The following is a 27,182-nucleotide window of genomic DNA, read 5'->3' as shown; positions in this document are numbered from 1 at the left end:
AAAAAGCTCCTTAAATCAATTATTAATATTTTAAAAATATATGACCAAATTAATCCTTCTAAAAATTTCCCAAACACAGCTTAGATTAAACAAAAAATGCTTACAGAAAAAGCATGTTTGAATAATTTCGACTCCAACTTACACTCAAGCTTGTCCTCTGGCGTCCCCCTCTCCAGCAGAGACAAGTAGCACACAATGTCTTTAAGGAAGACTACTTGGGGTGATGGAGAGCCTTTCTGTGGAGAAGGACTCCTCCGGAGAGATGTACGATTCTCAGATTGATTACGCTCTGGAAGGATGCCAATTATACGTCTATTAGTAATGACACCAAAATATTTGTGTGTGAGCATCTTGTTTTACAAGGAGTGCAAGTTTTAACAAACATTTGTCAACAAAACATGATTCTGATCAGGCAATATTGCTTCATAAGCAATTCTCTGTATTCCCTTGTCTTGGATTACATGTGTGAGCAAGTGTGGCGAAGATCAAGTTTGTTCATTTGTACTTGAGTCTGACCTGGGGAGAGGCGTGGGGAGTTTGTGGTCTTGGAGAGAGCCAAAGCATTGCTACTGCTGCTGCCCGCTGGGGGTTTGGGCTGCGTGCCGGGCGACCGGTGGGGGCCTCTGGGTGTGTGGCCTCCTGTGCCTGATCGCTGTGAGGAGGAGCGGGAGGAGCAGGGTGATGTGGTGGCCCCTGAGCCTGGAGTGATCCCTGCAGAGTTCTCTGATGTATGTCGGCTCATAGCGCTCAAAATACTCTTCCCATTCATACCTACAGAAAAAGAAATGGTACAGAAAAAAAACAGAGGAGAATGAAGGTGATAATCTGAAATGAGAAAGGAAGCAACAGAGCGTGATACAAAAGAAAAGGATAAGGATAAAGGTCTCATTCACTGACTGTGCATACACACATATTTATGTGCATTTTTTAATTTTGCACACCAAGACCTTTTATTTGATGAAAAATACAGTAAAAACTGCAATATTGTGAAATATTATTACAATTAAAAAATAACTTTTCTATTTTAATATATTTTAAACAAACATAATTTAATTATATTGAATGTAATTTATTCCTTCAGAAATCATTCTAATATGCTGCTTTGGTTCTCAATAATTATTATTAACAATATTATTTTGTTGAAAACAGTTGTGCTGCTTAATATTTTTGTAGAAACCATGATACATTTTTTTCAGGATTCTTTTATAAATATAAAGTAAAAAAAAAAAAAAACAGCATTTGTGTAAAATTATTAATTTATTTAAAAGTATTAATTTATTTAAAAAATAAAATCTTACCAAACCCAAATTTTTAAATGTTGTTAAAAATAATAAAAATAAACTTATATACATTATAAAACTTGCATATTAATATATATTAATATATTATAATTGCATATAAATATATATATTTATTTATTTATAAAAATACTTTTTGTAAAATCTTTTTATTTTTTCTCAAGTTTACCCACAGATACCCTTGCGGCCCCTAGGGCATATATAAAAGTTTCATACGTTTTGCTCTGAGACACTTTAGTAAGGATACATTTGCAGAGAGTGACAAATGGCTGTAAAGGAGAATTTGTGTGGACAGCCCTTATATGGAGATGGCATATTATGCTTATGACTAACTCCCTCATTTAGAATAAACTGGATTCATGAATATTAGAATAAAATTTGTGTACACGCCTGTTATGAACCCGGCAGACTTTTTGCACGAGAAGCTATTCTGCGCACATAAATAAGTTTGTGCACACATATTAGTGAATGAGACCCACTGAGTTATAGTTTTCAGATTCATATATTGCTTGTTGTTACTGGTCAGTTTGCCCGTGCACAGTGCTTTGAACTTTTCATGGTAGAAATGCTTAGTATCACAAGGTACTGAGGAGGAAGCTGATGGTGCTTAGCAAGTACTGACATACATGACGATTGTCACCACAGTCACACAGTGGTTGACCTGATACCACTGATGAAAATCCTATCAATCACTGGTTGCTTTGTTTGACATCAACACAAATAAATCAAAAGAGTTGCCAAGACACACCAAGACAACACATAACAACACTAGGTGAAGTCACACGTTTGAAGGGAGTCACAGCCGCGATGCAAGTCTCTGTCCAATCAAATCACACCGCACTTGCTGTGGTACCTGTTATGGGTGCACAGGCCACTTCGGTCTGTATAGAGATGCCTGCATCAATGGACTTGGGCTCTGCAGACACAGGGGTCAAAGTAAAGTGGAAAAGGAGTAAAGCAAGACGGACAGAGGAAAAGATAGCTTGGATAGTTTATGAGCGGAGTCAGTCAGGACAGATTAATATGGCAGAATTATCACTGACATAATAAGTGTTTCTTATTAAGCAATAAATAGACGCTTTTCCACTGTCGGGCCAGTGCAAGCCAGGGCTTTCATCGGGCCAGGCTAGGCTAATAGCCCCGGACTTGTAGCACCGAGCCCAAAATCACGAAAAACTGGAGTTGCTTTATTTTATGAAATATGCGGAGCTAAATATGGATATCAGACAGTCCATTAAGAGACGAGATGTGCTGACAGATAAAATAAATACATGATTGTGATACCCTACGTATATGATTTGTCTGATTTCAAGCCGTCGTATTTACCATGTTTACTATGGTAATAGCGCGCATAGTCTTGGTGATCAGAATCCACATCAGATCACAAACAGTTATTTCAAACACTTGCTGCTGTCTGAAAGTGAGTTTTGAGCTAAAATGTTTTTAAAAGTCTTTAATGCTGATGTTAGCTGGTAACCTATGTAATCATCCATGGCGCCTCCGTCTCCACACACAGATAAACTCCACCTTTGTTCGTAACCACTCCCTCAAGCCCGAGCTGGCCCGCTTTGGACCAAGGTATTCGGCGGGCCGAAAAGCCCTGGCCGTTGGCCCCGAGGAAGCCCCGGAAGTGACAGTGGAAACGCGACTGGCCCTGGCACGCACTAGCACGCCTGCTTTAGGCCCGACAGTGGAAACGCGGCTAATGATTTGTTCATTTTCAAATGAAAATTACCCCAAGCTTTACTCACCCTCAAGCCATCTTAGGTGTATATGACTTTCTTCTTTCTGATGAACACAATCGGAGATATATTAATAAATATCCTGACGCATCCGAGCTTTATAATGGAAGTGAGCAGGATCAATGAGTACGAGCTGAAGTGCCTAGATCCACATCCATCCATCATACACGTGTATGATGAAAAATATACACATATATACATGAAAGTATCTAGCTTCTGCCAGACCACCTTCCGTATTCATATTACGAAAGAAAAAAAAAACGGAACTGGCGTCGCATCAGTTAAGCTTTTTCCGTAAGTTGAATAGGGAAGGCGTAAGCTTTTTGAACTGCGAGAGGCATTACACTTTCTTCGTCTGTAGAATATGGAAGGCAATGTGGTGAAAGCTAGATATTTTACTTCATAACTTGTTAAATATGGATTTTTTTTCACACAAATGCATTGCTTCACCTCAGAAGGCCTTCATTAACCCCCTGGAGCCGTGAGGAGTACACGTTTATGATGGATGGATGTGGATGGAGACACTTTCTTCAGCTCGGATGCATCAGGATATTTATTAATATTTCTCTGATTGTGTTCATCAGAAATAAGAAGGTCATATACACCTAGGATGGCTTGAGGGTGAGTAAAGCTTGGGGTAATTTTCATTTAAAAGTGAACTAATCTTTTAAGATTCCCTGACTGAGCTGCATTAAGGGCAAATAGACCAACAGAAATCACTGATTATACTGTATTTGCCAGTCCAGAGAAATCATGGCACTAGATGGCACTATTGGCTGTCAAACTATTCATACAGTCAACTGATATTTGCCTTAATCACCTCAGGTCAATAGTGATAGTATTCAGACACAAGGCCACCAGCATCTTTCCATTAGAGCGGACTTTTGCATCAAGAGTCAAAACTGTTCATTTGTCTAGTCTTCACAGAAAGCAGGTCTCCCACCAAGAGCAGGATTCCTCGCATAACACGGAAGCAATTGCTCAACAGATGTGTGAAGAATCTTCAGACATCTACCAGTTCATTATTTTAGTCAGACAGGCTGGGTGTTTGTCATAGGATTACACACAAACTGGCTATGCATAGTCTAATCTAATTTAAATGAAAAGGTAAAGTGTGATCCAAAAGTCTGAGACCAAAGGTTAAAGTTGTTTTTTTTATGTCATATACACTCCTGTACAAAAGTTTGGGGTCAGGATAAAAAAAGGAACAATTTCTATTTTAAATAAATGCTGTTCTTTCGAACATTCTGTTCATCAAAGTATCCTAAAAAAGGTATCACAGTTTCCACGAAAATATTAAGCAGCACAATTGTTTTCAACATTGATAATAATTAAAAATATTTTTTGAGCACCAAATCAGCATATTAGAATGATTTATGAAGGATCATGTGACACTGAAGACTGGAGTAATGATGCTGAAAATTCAGCTTTGCCATCACAGGAATAAATTACATTTTAAAATATATTAAACATAAGATAGTTCATTTAAATTGCAATATTATTTCAAAATATTACTGTTTTTACTGTATTTTTGACCAATTACCGACCCCAAACTTTTGTACAGTAGAGTATATTTTCCATTAAAAAATTAAATGATCAGTGTAACAATTTCAGTGACCAGAAAAATGATCTTCTGATTCATTTCAGAATTAGTATTTGGTTTGTCCGCTTTCGCTTCAATGACAGCAGTGCTCGAGCTGACATGACCTCCAAAAGTTTGATTAGTGACCTTGAAATAGTGCAAAATTGTTGTCACAAGGTTCTACATTTTTCAAAATCCAGGTTTAATCTCAGACATTCAATGTGGACCCAATTTTGCATGTATCAGTGGGTAAGGGTGTTTCAATACAGCTGCTCATTCACAGCTCCCAAAATAGTAACCTCAGAAAAACGGACACCTTATTTTTCAGAACCTATTAAAATAATTAATATGAATATGAAATCCAGACTTCTACAGCATGTTATTGAGAGTATAAAGACATCTGAATAGACTTTTTACCCAGCATGCCTGCTCCAGATCGAGAGGCGTCAGGGGAGCTGCCTCCACCATTCTTGCTCTTGAAGGAGGTGAAGAGGTGTTTGCACAGTTCCTCAGGGATATCATTCTCCAGGTAGGTCGCCATGAATAGCTGGAAACCCTCGTAGTCGATGGGCTACAGGAGACAAGTGGAGAGTTGATGAGAAATGAGAAGATGGGAAACCTGTGAGATGAAATATAGCCATGAATATTCAGCTTCCTGCTCCTTTATGTTTTCAGCAGAGAGGATATTCCTGTCTCTGGGCATGAATGACACACTCAAGCATTTCTTTACGACACACTGCAACAAAAATACAGAGCGAGCTCACTGACACATTAAAGTACAGTAAAAACATACATTTACAATTTTTTTTTGCTGCTCATAGAAACAAAATCATCTGAGGTTAAAAAAACACCATGAACACACATGGCTAACACTGAAAAGCACTGGGCATGGCCTTTGACCTCCAGTAGACATTATGACCCAAGCGTGACTTTCTTGTTAGACAGGGATGGGCCGGGACATGCCGACACACTGAACCACAGAACATGCAAACCCAGAAAGTAACAGCTTACTTGATTGAGAACATCTTGCTTCTGTGTGGCAGTCAGAGATATATGGAGAGGGTAGAGGAAGAGAGGGGTTATATACACTGCAGTGGTTGTTCATGCAGAGGGAAGGGATCAGAGAATGGTGTTACCCATCATATCCTCTGGTGCTCTGACAGTGAATGAATTCACATTATTCCATCTTTAATGCTGTATGGCATTAGTCCACCCGCATCATACTTAACGCTGTTCTTGTGGCAAGAGAATCCACTGGTTTATTTGCATAATCCCGACTTCTTTAAGTTAGTAATTTGCTCTCAGTAACAAAATGGGGAGTTAAAAAAAGAAAAAGTATACAATAAATGACTAAAAAGGGGAAAGCTTTTTAAATCCAAACATTTTTGTTAACTGAAATAAAAGCTAGCATAGCTGTGAAAACAAACCAAACCAAAATACGCTACTGTTCAAATGTTTTTTTAACGTTTTAAAGAGTTTCAATGCTCACCAAAGCTACATTTATTTGATCAAGAACAGAGTAAGAAGTAATATTATTCCAACTGTTTTCTATTTGGATATATTTTAAAATGTAATTTATTCCTGTGATGGCAAAGCTGAATTTTCAGCATCATTACTCCAGTCTTCAGTGTCACATGATCTTTCAGCAATCATTCTAATATGCTCATTTGCTGCTCAAGAAACATTTCTTATTATTATCAATGTTGAAAACAGTTGTGATGCTTAATATGTTTTTCAGGATTCTGAAAGAACAGTAATATAAATTTTAGCTTTTGACACATGGTATATTATAAAACTTGAAGGGCCCTATTTTAATGACCTAAGCGCATGGTCTGAAGGTGCAGGTGCATGTCCGAATCCCTTTTTGCTAGTTTAACGTCGGAAAAAATGGCTGGACGCCAGACGCATGGTCCAAACGGGTTGTACCTTGTCTCTTAATGAGTCATGGGTGTGTTTTGGGCGTGACGTGCAATAAACCAATCAGAGGCTCATCTCCCATTTCCTTTAAAAGTCAGTTGCGCTTGCACCATGGCGGATTCGCTATTTACATGGCGAAATTTGCAAGCGGAAAGACTGAATGCTTCTCCTTTTATTTTTAATATTTAAAAATGTTTGTGTGCTGCTGCGCGTCCCTGTGTGTGTAACAAGCAGAGTTGTGCACCTGCCTATAGGTGCATATTACTAACGCGCTCTTTAAATAACAAAAACAAAAAAATATTGCGCCATTGACTTTAGACCAGGTTTTTGTTGGTCAATGGCACAGTTGTTTTCAGTTGCCTCAAAATAGCAACACACCAACAACGCACCTGAACACACCTCGTTTTCAGACCAGCACGCCCATGGGTGAACAGATGAGCGTGAGTGCATTTGCTATTTAAACAACGTGGCGCTGGACGTGAAAATGATCACTGCGTCGGGCTGAAACTAGCAAAAAACACTTGCGTCACGCCTGGCATTGCATTACACCTAGGTGTATTATTATATTTGCAACTCACTGACATTAAACATAAAAATGCCACCAGATAGCAATAACACCAGGCTATGCTGGGAAAATGAAACTAAAATTAAATAAACAGAAACTAGAAAACTCTGAAAAACAAAAACTAACAATAATAGACATTAAAACATTACAAAAACAAAAACTGAAGCCAACTAAAATATAAATAACTAAACAAATAAATAAATAAAAAAAAGTAAAACTAAAAGCCCTGGAAGAGATTTCATATGATAGTGCCATTTATTTACATATCTCTGTGGTTTTAGCAGAAATGGGAAATATTCAAATCAGGCACTGGCACAAATGCACCCACAAAATCCGTGATGAAGATCATTTTCATGGGACTGCGAGTACATTCACCCTTAATCATACCAATGAAGGAATTAACAAACCTAAATTCATTCGATTTCTCCTGTTGCTGAAATGAAACTCTGTAAAGCAAAAAACAGATAGAACAGCAAGAGATGTGGGAGAGAAGGAACTAGAGATGGAAGAGAGAAACTTGCATGCAAAGGTGGGCTACGCTTGAGGGGCTGCAAACGTTGGGCAGATGCACACCATAAACAGGAAGGTGAAAGTAACTGAACCCAAACGAGTCTTTGTCTCAGTATTAGCAAATGTGTTTGTATGTTTTGGTGGTGTGAGAAGCAGCATAACCAGACGTGACTATAAGAGGAACTTCCTGTCTGACTTTTTCAAACCTGCAAAACATAGAGACTGACTCCGCTATCAAATAATGCAGGAAACAATGAACCGTTTATTTAACCTTTCACCGGCGCCCATTTTTACAGACACTCGTCATTTGACAAAGGTTACAGAGTCACCATAATTAAAATTCATTATAGAAAGGCACTTGAAAGAGCCGTGACTCGTTGAAGCTACGATGAAAGATATTTACAGCCCAGCCATGGTCAGACAGTCAATTGTGGCTGTATACATGAGTGAAATACAGCACTCTGTCATCGTAAGCAGGCAGCACAGTGGCACTGATGGCATGTCACCTCCATTTTGTGATACTTCCAGGCTTTATGATCTATAGGTGGTCACAACTGAACTAATGAACAATGCGAAGCATGCAATGTCACACCACAGCCAATCTGGCGTCAGCTTCAGACCCATTAACTGCCACCGGTGCTGATTCTCTATTGATTCAGCCAAGGCTCTGGGTCACAACCTGTGGCGCCAAACCCCGAGCAGCCTCATATTTATGTCAGTGCGGAGGAGAGGAGAGAAATATAATGGTGACACTCCATAAAGCAAATTATAGATGCGGCTGCCTGCTGGCTTTGTTGTCACGGCAACGTGATGCATGGGCTTTATGATGTCAGCGAGGACCTTCTCTAATAGGAGGTGATATCTGGCCACTTGGTTTCGGGGAGCGGATGACTAAGCATTTCCTGTAATGACTTGAGCCCTGAGTCAGGTTGTATTGGTGTTCTGTCAAGTCACAGCCAGAGGCTCCACTGCCTCTAAACAGATCATTTAATCAGGCGAGACCCAGGGCCCCTCCTGCCATTACATACCTGTTCAGGGTTGTACTTGGAGAGGACACCATTTCCGTGAAACTCTTCCAGGACATCTTTAAGCTTCTTGGAGGAATCTGTGCAAGACAAAATTTAAAAGGATTAAAAGGACAAATTATTAGTTGGATATAGAGTACATCTGTACATACTGTGTAAGCGTAGATACAGTACCCAATATTGGAATGGATATATGTATATACACTACTGTTCAGAAGTTTAGAGACAGTTAGATTTGTTTTGTTTTGTAAGAAATTCATTACACTGATCAAAAGTGAAAGTAAACATTTATAATGGTATAAAAAGATTTCTATTTTAAATAAATGCTGTTCATTTGAACTTTCTATACATCGATAAATCTTGAATTTTATCACTGTTTCCACCAAAATATTAAGCAGCACAAAAAAATTCAACATTTCCTTAGCAGCAAATCAGCACATTAGAATGATTTCTGAAGGATCATGTGACACTGAAGACTGGAGTAATGATGCTGAAAATTCAGCTTTTCCATTAAAGAAATAAATTACTTTTTAAAATATATTCAAATAGAAAATTGTTATTTTAAATTGGAATAATATTTCAATGCATTTTTGATCAAATACTGTATATGCAGCCTTGGTAAGCATAAGAGACTTCTTTTAAAAACATTAATAAATCTTACAAAGCCCAAACTTCTGAACGGTAGTGAATCTATTATGCAACTAAAAAATGCTAAACATCTTCTAAATTCTAAAAGTGGTGTGTAAAAAATGGGTCTGTAAAAAGGACGAGTCTTTGATCGAACCAGATGTAACTTGGAAACTCTTTAGACAGCTGGATTTGAATGCTAGACATTAGATGCTAACTTACTGAATGTCATTTAATAGCTGACACTTTTGTGTCAGAAAAGATTTATCAATCTATGTATCTATGAATATTCACTTAGTAATATTATTTTGAGAAACTTGATTACAAGGAAATGACATTTTCTATAAAAACAACGGAAATTAGAACTAGCACATATCATTAGCATAATCTGTGAAACAAATGAACAAAGCATTTAGGATTTCCCCAAGACACACAAACAGATTTGCATGGTTGTTTCTGACTAGATAACTAATGCTTTACTGGCAAGCTGTAAATCTATTGTTTGATAAGTGATTTTAGCTCCCAACATATTGGCTGATGTCCTATAGTACATATTCTTCTCATGAGGCCCTTTCATTAGCAAATTCACTCACAATTTAGCAGCATTACAAGCAGAAAAACATTTGTGAATATTGCAACCTTGTGTGTTTCATCAAAACATCCATATTCATATTTCATTAGTTGAAAGTCTCAATGCAAAACTATATCCAAACCCAACAGAAATGTACTTGCAACTTAAACTACATGCACCATTATCTATAACATTTTGAAAAAAGGGCCTTGCATTTGGTATCTAATATTAGGAACATTAGATGCTACAATCTGACAAAATAGGCTAATTAAGCAGAGATAATAGCAGAGCAGAAAATGTCACCAAAGCGTATTAGCATTAGGACAGGAGAAATGAGCCTGCTGCCCTGTGCTTCATTTTTATTTTCTCGAAGCCTCAAATTGGTTGTCACACACAGACGTCTTCTGACAGCCGTTTAGGGGGCAAAACAGGTGCTTTTTCTCATAGAAGATGCTAATCTTGCCCCAACACTGACAGGAGTCATATCAGTGTCATTGACTGGCCACCTCTCTCTCTCTCTCTCTCTCTATATATATATATTAAACAAACTAATAAAAATGAATAACACATAACAAAATTATTAAAATTTAAACTAAATATTTAAAATAAAAACTTAATATATAAAAATAAAAACTAATTCAAAATATATATAAAAAATAATATAATAGTATGTAAAAAATTATAAACCACCATTTGGTAAATGAAAAGTCACCGTTTGATGTGGGTTAAAGAGGCAGTTCACCTAAAAAATTAAAATATTTACTCACCATTGTATCACTTTTTTCATGAAATACAAAATTAGATTTTTTTTTTTTTATCAACAAATGACAATTCAATATGACTTCACTTGAAATATACAGTTGCAAGAAAAAGTATGTGAACCACTTGCAGAATCTGTGAAAATGTGCAAAATTTTAACAAAATAAGAGAGATCATACAAAATGCATTTTATTTTTTATTTAGTACTGTCCTGAGTAAGATATTTTACATAAAAGATGTTTACATATAATCCACAAGACAAAAAAAAATAGTGAAAATTTATTAAAATAACCCTATTCATAAGTATGTGAACCATTGATTCTTAATACTGTGTGTGGTTACCTGGATGATCTACGACTGTTTTTTTGTTTTGTGATGGTTGTTCATGAGTCCTTTGTTTATTCTGAGCAGTTAAACTGAGCTCTGTTCTTCAGAAAAATTCTCCAGGTCCCAAAAATTCTTCAGTTTTCCACCATCTTTTGCATATTTCAACCCTTTACAGCAGTGACTGAATGATTTTGAGATCCATCTTTTCACATGGAGGACAACTGAGGGACTCAAACACAACTAATAAAAAAGGTTCAAACATTCACTGATGCTTCAGAAGGAAACATGATGCATTAAGAGTCGGGGGGTGAAAACTTTTGAACAGGATGAAGAGGTCCAAATTTTCCTAATTTCGCTTAAATCTTTTTTTTTTTTCATTTAGTACTGCCCTTCGGAAGCAACAGAAGATACTTACATGTTTCCCGGAAGACAAATTAAATACAATTTACCTTGATCTTCAAATTCCAAATGTTTTCACCCCCCATCTATTAATGCATCATGTTTTTTTCTGGAGCATCAGTGAATGTTTGAACCTTTTTTAATAGTTGTGTTTGAGTCCCTCAATTGTCCTCAGTGTGAAAAGACGGATCTCAAAATCATTCAGTCACTGCTGTAAAGGGTTCAAATATGCATAAAATGTTGGAAAACTGAAGAATCTGCAGGACCTGGAGGATTTTTCTGAAGAACAGAGCTTAACTGCTCAGGACAAACAAGGGACTCATGAACAACCATCACAAAACAAAAAAACAGTCGTAGATCATCCAGGTAACCACACACAGTATTAAGAATCGATGGTTCACATACTTATGAATGGGGTTATTTTAATAAATTCAGCTATTGTTTTTGTCTTGTGGATTATATGTAAACATCTTTTATGTAAAATATCTTACTCAGGACAGTACTAAATAAAAAATAACATGCATTTTGTATTATCTCCCTTATTTTGTTAAAATTATTAACATTTTCACAGATTCTGCAAGTGGTTCACATACTTTTTCTTGCAACTGTACAAATCATACAGACTATGTATATGTTAATTTTATCTTTTTGTTGTTCTTTTTTGAGGTTGACAGATCAGTCACTATATGAACCGTCATTGTACAGAAAAGAGTTTAAAGATTTCTACTTCCATGTATATAAATAACAACATACAGGTTTGGAACAACATAATGGTGAGTATATAATGGCATAACATTAATTTTGGCTGAACTATCTGTTTAAATGGATAAAAATTAATTCTGATATTCAAATCATAAACGGTAGTTTGAGGTGAGTTGCTATATAGAGACTCAGTGGTTAAGGGAAAAACAGTTGGGGGCAGCAGGGAATGCGACAGAAACTCGTGACTGAAAACAAAACTGCACCCACTATTTCATCTGAACAAAACTAGTCTTCCCTCAACATGTACAACTCAGAACAAAGAAATCTGGTGATTTCTGCGGTCGGAAAGATTGACATCACACTTTAATTTTCAATCAGAGGTTCACAAGCTGTTATTTATGTAGTTTCAGATCATAATTCAGAACATAAAGCTTGATGTCAGAAGTCAAACTCACAGGTGTAATAAATCTCTGATCTTTAGACTGGGACAAACTGACTCTGACACTGTTAAACGTACAAGATTCATCACTGATTTAAAGACTGACACCAAACTCCAAACTGCTTGTGGCATCTGTGGGCAGCGAAAACATCCTCTTACTAACGGACCTGTGTGTCTTTTAATAGTGGGGGATCTTATTGCTGTGACTGGAGTTTCAATTAGCAGCTCATTTTGCAGAGATGACAAATGTATTCCACTGATTATTAACACCACTGAATCAAAACAATAAAGTCCTTGGCACCTAGCTGAGCCTACACATTGCCAGTGGCAAGAACATACAAACTGTCTTCTCTCGAGGACAGCCTACATTGTATGACAGAACCAGTAAACAGAGTTGCAAACCAATATATACAGTACTATATATACATATATAGAGTAGTATATATATAAGTGGTACGCAGGTGTGCATGCGTGGTAAAAATAAACAATGCGCACCAGAAAACATGGAGGGAAGCGCTTTTGAGTACCAACATTTTTGAGGACTGGTTCACAGGGACACGTTTACTTACTGGAGTAGGATTTTTCTCCATCTCTGGTAAGATAGCAATCATGATGATAAGTGTGTTCTTTAATTATTAGTTGTGCAATGGATCCGTACAGATAAGGTCCAACAGTTCGGCACGCATGTGATCCGAATGTATTTAGTGTGACCTCCTGGACTTCCTCCATTTTCTCGAAAATGAAACAGATTTTTAAAGTTTTATTGGCCTTCCAGTCCTTTTCCGTTCCATTTAGGTTTAAGAGAGCCAGGTTCCTGCTATTGCTCAAGTGTAAGGGGAGGTCACTGAATACTTGCCACTTTAGCCTATAAAAGCTGTTTTTTTCTTTTTTTTTCTCTCTCTCTCTCTCTCTCTCTCTGTTTTTTTAATACTGCATACACATTTACTGTATGTTCTGGTTATATTCTAATAAAGAGAAATAAGTTTCTTTAACACTTATTTATTTAAATTTTCATATAAAATATAAGAAAGACACATTACATTTGATTTTTTATTTAAAATTATTTGTTGTTTGCCTTCATTAAAAATGCATTGGTTAAATTCCAACTTTTTTTCTACTGTTCTTTTTTTGAAAAAAGTTTATTAATTTTTTTTCAATAATTATCGATACCGAACAATATGAAACATTATATCAATTCGTGATAAATGTTTTAGCTGTATCGCCCAGCCCTAGGCCTAAGACTTTTGCACAGTACTGTATATTTAATTTACTTCATATTCATAAGGGATGAAACAGTTACTGATTTGACAATAAATCACAATAAAATTCCTAACGGTTAGTATTTCTGTTTCATATTTTAATTATCATTAAAACCGTACTTTACCATTCACACCAAGGATGGTAACTATAACAATACATATATAGTTTTAAAAATTGTTCTATATGTAAAAGAATAGCATAGTCCACACCACAACTATAGTGATAATAGCACAGAGAAACTATTTCATTGGAATGACTTTCACAATGACTTTTTCCAGCTGATGAACGTGAAAAAACATTGACAGCCAATCAGAATCCACCCAACTTTAAAGAGCTTGAGCATTTTAAGCGACAGACGACATAACAGCAGTGCACGCTTATATTAAACAGAAAAATATCGCTTATATAATTATCATTATATATGATCATTCTTGGTCTAAATGGGCCTTAATGCCTAATAATGTAGTGTTTATAAGCACAGCGCTGATTTGTGTACAGTGGTTATTGGGGAAATAGCTCTATTTCTGCTGTTCAGTAAGCACCAACAACTAGCAGAGAATTAATTTACATTTTCATTTGGGCTTTTTTGTTTAGACCAATGCAGACGTTATGCACCGTTGTAAATTTGAACTGTTTGATGGAAAATAAGGTAATATGCATTCTAAAAATCTCAACAATTCAGATAACAAGGCATCTTCGCGGAGCAGATAAAATTCCCCATAATTGTTTTTTTCATTTTGACTCTTCCCTCATCTTAAAAACGGTTTAAAGGCTGAAATGTGAGGTTTATAATTTTATAACTTTTTTGTAAAAACATGTTGTACATGTTAGTAGATAATATGTTATGTTGTATAAGTTATAAGTTAAATCTGGCTGTCATTCTTATTATTATTATTTTAATGTTTATGCAAACAAAAATTTCATGCTGTTTTAATTTTGTTTGTTGGTTTTGAAAATGATTTCAGTGTATGTATCAGTACTTTTTGAAAATTTCCATCACATTTTAACAATACAGTGATAATATTGATAACCGTGATGATTTCGGTCACTACAATCGTGATATGAAATTTTCATACCTTTACTCATAATTACCTTACAGTAATGCTAAAATCTGTGCTACACCCAGAGAGGCCTGGCAATTCATCTTTGAGATGTAGTTAAGTTTAAGATTAATGCCTCATCTCACACCTACTGAATTCTTAATGGAACTGTGTCCAGTATCCCAAAATATACTCCACATAATGCATGTGCTATTTTTAAAGGCATTATACCTTAAATATGGTATGCTGGCAGAGTTCAGGCTGAAAGCACTTCTGACTGATTATTCAGTCTTCACTGTTCCTCGAGGGTTTTTAATCAAATGTGTTACCAGGGGTCGCCCCCAACGAAAGAAAAGTAATTATCCTGACTTTATGAGTATTTAGATTTATTACCAGCATCCTACAAGCCAATTAGCCTCACAAAGCATAGATAGATGCTCCATTTGGAAATTTCATGGTAATTTTACAGGTAAGCTCTTAAAATAGCACAAAGGTCTATATTATGTGAGGATGCTGATGGTAGCGGATCACTTATAGACTTTTCTCAAAGCAGCTGGAATTAAACTTATAATTTTGATGGCGGATTGTATGGGATGACAAATGGACAATTAGAGATTAGACTGTACAGAAATTGAAATCTACAGGTAATGCTAATACACACTAAATACACAGTCACGCAATGCTGATGTAGTTAACATTAACAATTTGAGAACAAAGTATAACAATAATAAGAATTTGCACGGTTTGATGTGATATGAGCTAAGCGATCATTAGATTTAATCACCATTGGCAGTGTGATTTATTGTAATGCATTTTTTCTCAGTTGGTCAGAACAAAAGTGGCAGATTGTTACTTACTTGTTCAGATTACATTTTCCTGTGAAAAATTATTATTTTGGTCATAGTATCCACTAGTGCGGTGACTGACAGCCACACATTCTCCTCAAAACATTAGATTCATTCACGCTGAGGAGCCGTGCCGATACACAACCCACGTAAAGATGATAATTCCGCAAATAACTGCAATTGCAAGTTTTGAACAGAGATGGCGACAAAGAGGCAAAACTTACGGACTGCAGCTTTAAATAATTTTTTTTTAAAAATGTGTACGTATGTATTATATTTGTAAAGTATCTATTAGTTTTTTATATGTTGTATTTTAATAAACATAAAAATCATGAGAGTTGGGATATAACAAATATCATAATACACCTGTGTTTGTTTTATATTTTTACAAAGCAGAATAAATGTTCATGACTTTGGAAAATAATAAAGACCGTCAGAATGTGCAGGAATATGACCAAAGTTCCTTTCAAGGAAAGTCTGTTCACTCGGCGGCCATTTTTGCAACACCTCCGGGCAGCTATTTCGGGCATCCAAGACCAAGTCCTATCTATTTGAATGGGGGAATCCTGAAAACTCAAAAACTGCTTGGCAAGCTCACGATTAAATAACATATTTCAAATCAGCAACAAAATCTGACATGAACTGTCCCATAAATGTTGTTCCTTATGCTCAAATAGCATTAAAAAACCTTATTTTTCAGGCTAGACTAGCCAATACGCATGTGCAGTCCTAAGCGCGAGTCTCAGGTTTCTATGGGAACCGGAGCTTCTAACAGCAGCTGCAGTGACGCAATGACTTTATCAATCAGCAATTTGCTCTTTTACTTAGAAGATGGGACATATTCCGCCATATTGCGCGTTGCAGTTTCTCCCATTCATAAATAATAGGAGTGAACCGTCTTTCTATATCTATAGTCTTTGATATGACATACTGTATCAGATTGCCTTTTAAAGAAAAGTCTTTCTGAAATGCACTTTCTCACTGATATCTACATCAACTGCCAGTATCAAACCAACAGCAGTGCAACTAATGGTGTTGACTCCTGCTACCCACAATCCATTGTCCTACACCAGTACACCAGCCTGGCTGCTCCATCCTCAATCTTGAATGAACTGCCAATCACAATTAGCCAACTTATCAGTTAAATTTATATACTACTTACATAATAAACTATGTTTGCATTCTTGCATTTGCACTCTAATATTGTTCTTGCCACGTCTTGAGTTCTAGCCTGAAGTCAACCACCTGCCAATTACACAATATGCACATAATTATCTTTGTAAAGAAAACATTAAAAATATAATCAATGCTAATGCAAGTAAAGCTTCCTCTCAGGTTGGAGTAGTTAGCGAGGATGACAAACGGGCCAGCCCTTATTGACCAGATGAAGCTTAGTCCTCCTCATTACACATGCATATGTGCTTGCACAGCCAGTCCTATAGCAAAAGATGAGTCAGACTTACCGAAAGCCCTTATAATAATAGATACACATTGAATTAATATCTGATCCTGCTTTAGCATCAGATTTCACTTCCCCCCCACCCCACCCATCCCATCAAATCAATATAACCACTCCATACTCCATAAAAACTGTCGTATCACAGATCCCTTGCAAAATAAAACATTGTGAACTGTTAAGCAAGACCATCACTTTTTAATGTTATTGAAAATTTCATATGCCTGTTTAGCTTATAAAGTGGTCTGCATCAATAACAGCATTAAACGTTGTTAATCAATACTGACGCAGAGAGCACTGGCAGCACATTGATGCATTATGTCAATACAGCCTACATTCCCAGCATTGCTTCCTAAAAGTCCAGTGGGTCGGCCTCAGAATGAGTGGTACAGTTATCGTAAAGCATGGCCAAGAACCAACTAAATGGACAGATAAAACCTCCCATCCATTCTTATCCACCTAGCAGCCCCAAAATCAATTCCAATCAACCTGCCAGAGGCCAGAGGAGAGGCTTCTTGTGCTCAGATACTCACACTCACTGTACTGCTGCAGCTGGGAAAATTCGGCTGGGCTCAGACACACCCAGTCTCCCATTTCGCCGATCAGATCGCTCACGGCGAGCTGGAGGAACCAAGCTGATTGTCCTCAGGTGAGGTATGAAAAAGAGATGGTATGATCTGGCATGTTCATATTGCTTTCCTTTACGAGCAGATGGTGAATTGGTGCCCCCGATGCGGAGTGGCGAAACAAGGGAGGGATGCAAAGACGAGGACAGTGTGAAGGTGAGGTGCGTGCCGTGCCACCGGTAGGGGCTGGGATCGGAGTAGCTCTGCTGTGGTGAGGTGACAGGTGCGCACGGATGAGCAACTGATGACCTGTCAACTGGAGTGATCTATAGAGTAAGAGAGAGAGAAAAACAGATTTAGTAACAAGCTGACTTAAGGTTATCGACTCATGTCAAGCATAATTATCACAAGGTGTCTGATTCTAACAGACCAATGACAACAGAGCCTGTGTGTCTGTAATATCTCAATTGTTTCTCCTAAAGATTAAATGGGGAGAACATGATGACTAGCTTAAGTCCGGCTACTCCAGAAGTCTCACGTGTGTCTCCGCTAGGGTTTTCATCCCTTGGTGGATAGAGAGACGGAACATTTTTATTCTGGCCAATAATACCATACATTTAATACCATATCATATGTAAATACATTAAAATACATTACTGTATATACTGTATATATGAAAAAACATTCATTTACTGAAACACATATTTTAAGTTTATTCAATAAATTTTAACATGAAAGGGACTGTTAAGCTAAACTTTTAGCTAAATTGGAGCTAGTTAATATTTTTAATATTGCATTTTTGTTTTTTTTTCATAACAATAACTGAGAGCCCTGCATCACTGCCGCACCCCATTTTGAAGACCCCTGCTTTCAGTTTCAGACAAAATATGAAAAATACCATCTGCAATAATTCTCTCATTTGTTTCTATTCAAAAGATTTTACAACAAACATCTAAGACAAGTTTTAGGCTTGAAAAACAATTAAGAACAACATTAAAGGCAAAATATGTAAGATTTTTGGATTAAAATATCCAAAAAACACTAGAACAGTGTTATATATTTTGTTGGCTTGTGTACTTACATTATCCCAGATGTTTCCAAGAATGTTTAAATCCAAAGAAATAAGCAATTTTAACCAGGACACGGACCGTGTCCGTGCGGCGCCTATCAGTAACAGCATACCTGCGTTACCCTCGATATTTCTTTAATATATTACATGTTTTATTAGACAAGGCAACAACTGTTTGGTTACATTTATAGACAGAAAACGAGTTTGAATCTCGTTTTCTTGATTTTCCGCAAGTACCATGTTCATGCCTCAGAGAAAAACACTATTTTGTCAAGTAGCTATCATAGCATAATCAGATGCAGCTTTATTTTTAGTAACAGTAATACAGCATTTTCTCCGTCATACAATATGTTTTAAAATTAATTTCATGCCATTTAGCAACACAAACCATCCAGCATTTATTAATATGATATTCTAATATCGATCTAGCTTACTGCAGTGTGCAACAAGTGTCTCACAGCAGCCGCTGAGCTAAACGCTCAGGGTAACGTTATAACATAATTTTCAACATTTTCAAATGTATCTAATATGATAAAACAGCGCTGCGTTACCCCACATATGCTTGACCGGAAGAAGCATAAGCAGCGACTGTGGCATAATAGAAGTTCCGCTGCTTTCGAGCCGCGTGTCACGCTCGTCTCTCATTAGCAATCGCTCCAGCGGCCTTGTTCAGCTCCCACAGCACTCGGCCCTGCACTGCTTCGGTAACATTAATAATCTTGATAAATAAACATGATATAATAAACATGATTTCTGCCCGAGTCCTGACCCAATTCTTTTCCACTGGCTGTGAGGTGAAGAGGACAACTCCTAATCTCGGCGTCATCAAGCTACGCCTTTGTTTTGAATAGGTGACCTCTAGCAGCGAAAATGTACATATTGTGCCTTTAAGCCTCGTGGGCTAAGAAAAAACAACCTCTGAGCAATACAATTTTCCTTAAAAATAATTATGTATCTCCTTCTTTTGTTTTTGACGAGGTGTACAACTCATGCTGTATGCTGTCTTTGCCTTCAGTTGGACATTTTGTTTGCTCCAGTACACCAGTTAAAACAGCATAGCATTGCTCTGAGTTCAAAGGGCCACTCAGCAAATGACTCACATGGGCTTGGCCTGCTTCTGTGCTCAGCATGCCACACCAATCAATGTCCCTCGCTCTCTGTCTGCTGAATACTCTTGTTCTGTCTCTATTTCTCTCTCTCTCTCTCCATCTCTCTCCCTGTTCTGACACTCCCGATGAGTTTGAGCAGAATGAGAAATCAACAGCACTTTACCAGCACATCTACAGGGAGGGAAGAAACAGACATAAAATCTGTGTGAGGAGCGGACGCATGAGAAACTGCCGTGATGAGAAGCGGAAGAGACAGAGTAAAAAGACAAAAATCAATGGAGTTGATAGGGCTGCCATGAGTTACAGCATGCCAGGGAGTAAGTTCATGCCCACTGGTTTAAAAAGCACAAGTAATGTGTGATGTTTGTTGTACAGAGAAAAGAGTTTAAACTCAAAAGGACAAAGACAAGAAGTATAAAATGGCCAACACAAATTGTAGAAAATATATAGCCATGGTAAACGAAAATTTCCTTGGTTAAACATTTAAATGAATTAATATTACAACCCGAATTCTCTCCACATTGACTTGTATTTTTGAAACATCTTGAGGACAGTGCATGGCCAGACAGACGATGGAGCAGTGTGGTTATTTTTGATTTCTGATAGCTGATTTTTAAGATGGCTTTTTCTGATCCACACACAACACGCTGGCCTATATTTTAACATTGTAAAACATTACTGAAATATTTCAGAGACAATATAATCATTAACATAGGCATATTTTTGATTTGGGTTGTATTAAAACTTGCCTCACTTCAGAAAGTTCAGTAGAAATAAGCAGGTGTCATGTCCATAATTCACATATCTGTACATCAGCACTAGAACAGACACAGAAAGGAAATCTTCCAAATCATATTTGTCTGTAAGCTCATAAATCATTATGAAAAATTAGTAAATTTATTGTCTGTTTTTTTTATTTTGGTTTGTTGAATTTAAAAAGAATGATGCATAAAGTTACATACCACACCGGGATAAAAACGTATCAGCAGAACTAAGGAAACATGATACTAATTGAAACATTGCTTTAAATTAAGTTTGATTACCGATGATTATCTCCGTATAATTGAATGATCAATCCAATAATGAAGAATCATTCAAGCCTGTATGAAAATAATAGACAGACAAATAAGTCAGTGATAACTCATCAAAACACTGACATGACTGTGTACTGTAAGCATAAACACCTTACATATTCATTAATAAGAGACAAACTCATTTCACTTCAAAATGATTTAATGGCTTATGAATGTGGGCGGATCTTGAGATCTGATGTAAATAGTTATAAATCTAAAATGTTTCAGAAATAAAGAATAAAAAAAATTAAAAAAATGATTTAATGGTCCATATATCAAGGACATCATTTCTGTTACCATCTGTGACATCAAAGAGAATTTGCTTTTCTCTTGTGGAACATTTTACAGACCAAAAATAGAACTGAACTACTCCTGGGGGACACGGCCCAAAGTAATAACTCTGGATTACACACAATATATTTGATGCCCAAAATTAAACTCTCCTTTCAGCTTGCCAAACATGATATCAATACCACTCTAGGATAAATAATAATAATAAAAAACTTGTCATAACTATACTGAGCCACTTTATAAATATGTGCCAAATTAGCACAACATAGAACATCGCAGCCAACAAAAAGGGTTGGTTTGAGTCCAAGTGCTCTAGTTAGAGGGCTTGTATTTCTGCCTAACTCCTATTTCACACTTTAATTCACAGTTTAGCAAAGGTCATTCACAATCTACAAGTCAGAATCAAAATAACCAAGCTTATATTTCTTATATTATATTTCACAAAGCTCTGGAGAGTTCATAGTGAATTTAAAACATCCGGCTCAGGGGAAGAGGCTCCAATTTCTGCTACACTAAAAGGTGATGATACACGGAGCAACTTTTTGAGCAATGTTGCTGAGCGATTTTCCCATTGAGAATGGGCAACAAATTTCAATCTAAAGTATCCAGATAGAAATTTGTTGCCCATTCTTTGTTGCCCGGCAGCATTGCTCAAAAAGTTGCCCCTTGTATCATCACCTTTAGAGGGATGGGGAAAAATCTATTCCGTACAAATCGTGATTCTTTAGATTTTTCATTGTCACCATGATAAAAAATTGATTTTTAAATGCTCTTAAAATGATTATAAAATGACTAATAAAGTACAATAAAATAGTAACTGACTTTCTTCACTGTTATGTTCATTCTATTCAGTAGTGATCATCCCTATTACCTTCACAGACATTTTAAAATGTTTTAGCGGGAAAAATGTTTAACGTGGCTTAAAAGTAGGGTAGGCAATTTGTTTTATAAACACCTTTTGTTATACTGGTTGAAACTCTCTTCACATCCTGATAGCAATCAATAATAGAAGTGGTCTAAATATTAAAACATGCTACATATATCTTCTGTGGAAGTCTCAGGAACAAAAAATGTTCGTCCAATCATTGCATTCGGAGTCGGACCTTTAATGTTCTAAAAAAAACAAAACAACCAGTGATATTGTGGTTTTAGAGCAATAAACCACATTGCCAAAAAAATGCCAAACGCACAAAAAATACTTGCAATACATCAAATAAGCAGCTAAATAATCTCGTAATATAGAATTGCATGGCTATGGCCATAATTCCCAGTCCTTATACGCACCAGTTTTCATGACCACTGAAATCCTTCTTCAGATGTTGATTTCACGGTTTAAAATTGTCTTTAAAAGTTCCGGAAATTTCATTTGTTGCTTTTTATCTAAAAAAAATGAAGGCTAAAGCACCATGGGGTCTTGTTTAAAGAATGAGATCCTGTTACTCCTGGGCCTCAAACAGACAGGCTGAAAAATTTGTTTTATCAAGGTGCCATCATTTCCTGCTGCTAGAACACTGTAAGAATCAAATCCACCTGCTCCATCCTTATGAACAGAGACGTACTGTACTGAGTGCTATAAGTTGAAAAATGGAAGGTAGAGTCAAGGTGAAAAGGTGAAAACAAAAAGAAACGAGAGAGGACAGAGACTATAAAGACATAACCGTCATCTATTAAGATAAAAGGTTTGTGGTAAAGGATTTAATTCTAGTATCACCAGAAGGAGGAAAATATTTTTGATCCTCCCACCCAACTGCCTTTCACTTTTCTCCGTTCCTCATTACGGTTAGAAAAACGTTTCTTCCTGTGTGGGTTTCCCTCATCACTCATAGTATTTTTCTCCTCCTAACAATGTAAGCTATACATCCATACGTTATTACTGTCAAGGGCAGAATTCACTAATAGGCCAGTTAAAGTAATGTGTACATTAAAGGAAGGATCGAAAGACAAAGTTAATGGCTGTATTGTGCAAATGTGTGTGTGTGTGTGTGTTAATGGGCTGCTCAAGCAAGCCACGTGCTGATCAACAGGATGGGGCCTCCCCTCTGTGCGGAGAGGGATTCTGTTTGCTCAGACAGTTGCCTGGCAACCTGACGTCATAAGTTTGCAGCAAGGAGATGAACTGAAAGTGGTTATGGGTTTGTGTGTATGTGTGTATCTGGTAGAGTGCGTGTACATCAGTACATTATGGGTATCTGTGTTTGTACCAGTCCACAAGATAGACAAAACATAATACAACATCATTCTCATATACCGTTAAATCAGATGCATTTAAACATGTACAAGAATGAGAAGTGCACTACACTACTACACAAATTTGTCCATTTATGTCCCTAAACCATCTTAATGGACTTAGTGGCAATTCAACCTATAATTCAGGGATTAGTGCCATTCTAAAAATACTTAGAAATAAGCAATAAGATCTGTTTCTTCTCAAAATCGCAACAATAAAACAAAATCCCACCTGATGCTAAAATTAGTGGCAATACAGGTCTAGTACACTATATGCAAAGGTGAACAACTTACTGTAGATGTAAGGTGATGTTAAAAATCAAATAATTAACAACATGAAGGTGTAAATTCCACTGTCCATATATGAAATGATCTCTAAATTGACATTAGACGTCATAAATTACTATGCTTGTCAGAGCTGTGGTGCTTAGAGCTCAGGACATATATAGGAGTTGGTGGTTCATGGGAACCCAGGTTCATGTCCTGATCCCATTCACCCTTTCTCAGCCCAATATTCCTGTCTACACCACACACTATCCCAGTACAAATAAATAAATGCAAAGAGCCCCCAAAATTAAGCCTGTTCTATATTTTTATCGCACTAGTTACAGTTTAAACTACGTGCTTCATGATTTCTGTGTATATTGTGACATATTCAACATATTTCCATTTAAAGGAAAAAAGGAAGGTTTACTATTAAAAATTGAGAAAAAAAATTTCGCCCTACCGCGGCACTTCCGCCTACATCACTTTCCAATGTGATTATGTAATGCGTGGCGGATCGAGGAGCAGTGCAAGATGAGCATTTGTGGTTTAAAGTATATAAATTGATATATTTTTGTAGAAAATTGGCGATTGTTTTGCTAGACAAGACCCTCCTCAGCTGGGATCATGTAGAGCCCTTTGAAGCTGCACTGAAACTGCAATTTGGACATTCAACCCATTGTACCCCAGTGAATTCCACTATATGGAGAAAAATCTGGAATGTTTTCCTCAAAAACCTTAATTTCTTTTCGACTGAAAGACATAAACATCTTGGATGACATGGGGGTGAGGAAATTTTAATTCTGAAGTGAACTAATCCTTTAATTTAAGATGTTATGATGTAAAAATCTGAACTCAAAGAAGAATTCACAACTACAATATGCAATACATCACAGAAAGTAAAATATTTATGTTTTCAAGGCATAAACATGACCCGTGAACACAAGATGTAGTAAAAAGCAACAGTGACCGTTCCATCAATATGTCTGGAAACGCTCTCACACCGAACTCTAACTATTGAACCCTGAACGTGTTCTTTCCCCTTGACTTACAAGCCAGTAGGAGCTCAGGCAACTTCTTCTAGATCAGACAGCAGCAGCAGGAACAGGGTCTAGACTGGGACAGAGTATGTTGTCCAGCAAAAATCTTGTACAGCGAACACAGATCTTACAAGTTATTTTGCCTCTCGGTCCCATTAAACAGTATGAGCCTCATTATTCTCTCTCTCCATCTGCTCTTTCCTGTCTAGCAGTAAAGAAATGCATGTACCCTATTCCATTTGCCTCTCTGTCTCCAACTGACACTCCATTATCCTCCAGCCCTGGAGTATTTATACCATTCCCTCACATCCTTTTCTCTGTAGCTATCTATATTAGATCTTTCTCTCCATTTCTCTCTCTTCCTCCTCCAAACTATACTTGCCCGGTCCATGATTCATCTCCTTTTCATGTAGAATTTATGTGACCATCCTTTTACATATACCTCTTTATTTTACCCATTCTCAGATCCATTATTAAACTCTTTCTATGTAGTCCACAGAATGTTTCTCCATGTAGTACTGGGGAAGGTGTGAATGATTTGCACTGTGCCTTTGTAATGTGGGTGCAACTGACATAACAGTTTCAGAGTGACAGAGATGTGATGGACTTCTGCACAGCCCACGATGGAAAAGAACTTCACGGATCAAAAAGCAAAAAGCAGCAAACAAATAAACCAGAATCTCAGCGTTCATCAGTTGAGCTTTGACGGTGCTACAGTATGAGCAACTTTCTCTCATTTTCTGTCCTGTTCATAACATCCCTTCCCACTCTGCCCCAGACACAGAGTTTCCTATAACCTTTTTTAATCATATTTGCACCATTCAGTTAAGTACCAAAGGAAATTATTATTAACGGTAATTAGCAATAAAAATCCACTTGCACCCGCCCTCTTCAAGTCCTGTCACGACCTTCCTCCCACTGAACATCGAATGTTTTAACAACAATTAAACAGTGATCTAATAATATATTCTGCGCCAAATAGATATTTCAGGAAAGTCTTGCTCATCAGCAGCCAAAACTATCTGAATCGTTGCTGTAAACATCTCTGGATAATTTATAATTTTAATTGGTTATACATTCAACTTTTGTGTTTCCATTCATCAGATTTTAAATGTCTTTCATGCAAACATGTCTCTAAACCATCACTAAGCCATTAATATACAGTAACTCTCAAACCATACGTAAAATACAGGAGGATCATACAAGGTATATAAACAAAGTCATATTCCATTGAAAAATTTACATCTCACATTAGTGGAATTTTAGTGAGATGCTTATGTAGAAATGTATGCAACAGTAAAGAACTCAAAGCGGAGTACAACTGCATTATTATGTGAAATTATCCAGACCTACAAGCCTCTCATTCGACACTTGACACTTTAACGCTTTTCCACTAGGCCATTTCTAAACAGCGTTACAGTAAAATATGTTCTTATCCAAGGTACTGTGCCTAAGAACATCAATTAGCTACAAAAACAACAACTGTTTTATTTATTCATTCACAGAGGTCACTGATGAAATCTGGAGCTAGCTAGCTAGCTAGTTCCACGCTGCTAGCTGGCTAGTCAGCCAAATGGGTTTTGTTGTGTAGTGAAGAGTCACTCAGGATCAATGCGCCAGTGAATAACTGTCTGCAGCTGTGTTTGTTTCACACACACACACACACACACACACACACACACACACACACACACACACACACAAATTTGTTTCGTATCATGGTGAAGACCTCCATTTGACTTCTATTGTGCTTAAATTAGCTGCTACTATGGAGTAACCCAAACAAACCCTAACATTGTTTTTGGCAATGAAAATGAAATTAAATGAAAATATTTAGTCCCTTTATGGTTCTTTTTACAAAGCAGACACCATCGTAAAAGTTGTCACACGATCCTTTAGAAATCATTTTAATTTGCTGATTTGTGCATATTATTATTTAAATGTGTTATCAATGTTGAAAACAGGTGTGCTGCTTAATATTTTTAAGTCTTTACTATCTTTTGCTGAATTTTTATGCATTTTTGCTGAATAAAAGTATAATCTTCTTTCAAAAAAAAAAAAATATTACTGACCTTAAACTTTTGAACAGCAGTTTACATATACATATATTTTAGTATTTAAACACTTTGTGCCTCCAGGTTATGTGTCAGTTGGGCTACTATTAAGTAGGGATGCTCCGATCAGGATTTTTGCAGCCGATACCGACTACCGATTTCTTGTCATTATGATCGGCTGATACTGATCATTCAAACTCTGTCGCCCCTCATGTCGTTCCACACCTGTAAGACCTTCGTTCATCTTTGGAACACAAATTAAGATATTTTTGATGAAATCTGATGGCTCAGTGAGGCCTCCATTGCCAGCAAGATAATTAACACTTTCAGATGCCCAGAAAGCTACTAAGGACATATTTAAAACAGTTCATGTGACTACAGTGGTTCAACCTTAATGTTATGAAGCGACGAGAATACTTTTTGAAG

At 36.8% G+C, this 27,182-nt stretch overlaps 1 protein-coding gene across 9 annotated transcripts in view; it reads right to left on the bottom strand.

The window, feature by feature from the left end:
* The window catches only part of LOC127518549 (diacylglycerol kinase gamma), a 132,502-nt gene that overhangs the window by 73,429 nt on the left and 31,891 nt on the right, over nucleotides 1-27,182 (bottom strand). For 6 of the 9 annotated variants that reach the window (XM_051905368.1, XM_051905369.1, XM_051905370.1 and 3 more), the window contains exons 2-7: nucleotides 17,598-17,956; nucleotides 8,643-8,719; nucleotides 5,634-5,654; nucleotides 5,040-5,193; nucleotides 517-771; nucleotides 143-289 (exon numbers count right to left, since the gene is read on the bottom strand). In XM_051905368.1, the coding sequence (XP_051761328.1) occupies nucleotides 143-289; nucleotides 517-771; nucleotides 5,040-5,193; nucleotides 5,634-5,654; nucleotides 8,643-8,719; nucleotides 17,598-17,658 (715 nt within the window). In that variant the 5' untranslated portion in view covers nucleotides 17,659-17,956. Of the gene's footprint in view, nucleotides 1-142; nucleotides 290-516; nucleotides 772-5,039; nucleotides 5,194-5,633; nucleotides 5,655-8,642; nucleotides 8,720-17,597; nucleotides 17,957-19,799; nucleotides 19,823-27,182 lie in introns of those variants that run through there. The other 3 variants (XM_051905372.1, XM_051905375.1, XM_051905371.1) reach the window with 2 other exon arrangements.

This window comes from Ctenopharyngodon idella, chromosome 9 (genome assembly GCF_019924925.1).
Source record: "Ctenopharyngodon idella isolate HZGC_01 chromosome 9, HZGC01, whole genome shotgun sequence".
NCBI lineage: Eukaryota > Metazoa > Chordata > Actinopteri > Cypriniformes > Xenocyprididae > Ctenopharyngodon > Ctenopharyngodon idella.
Note: the sequence above shows the minus strand (reverse complement) of the source record. Positions and strands in the feature narration are given on the sequence as shown.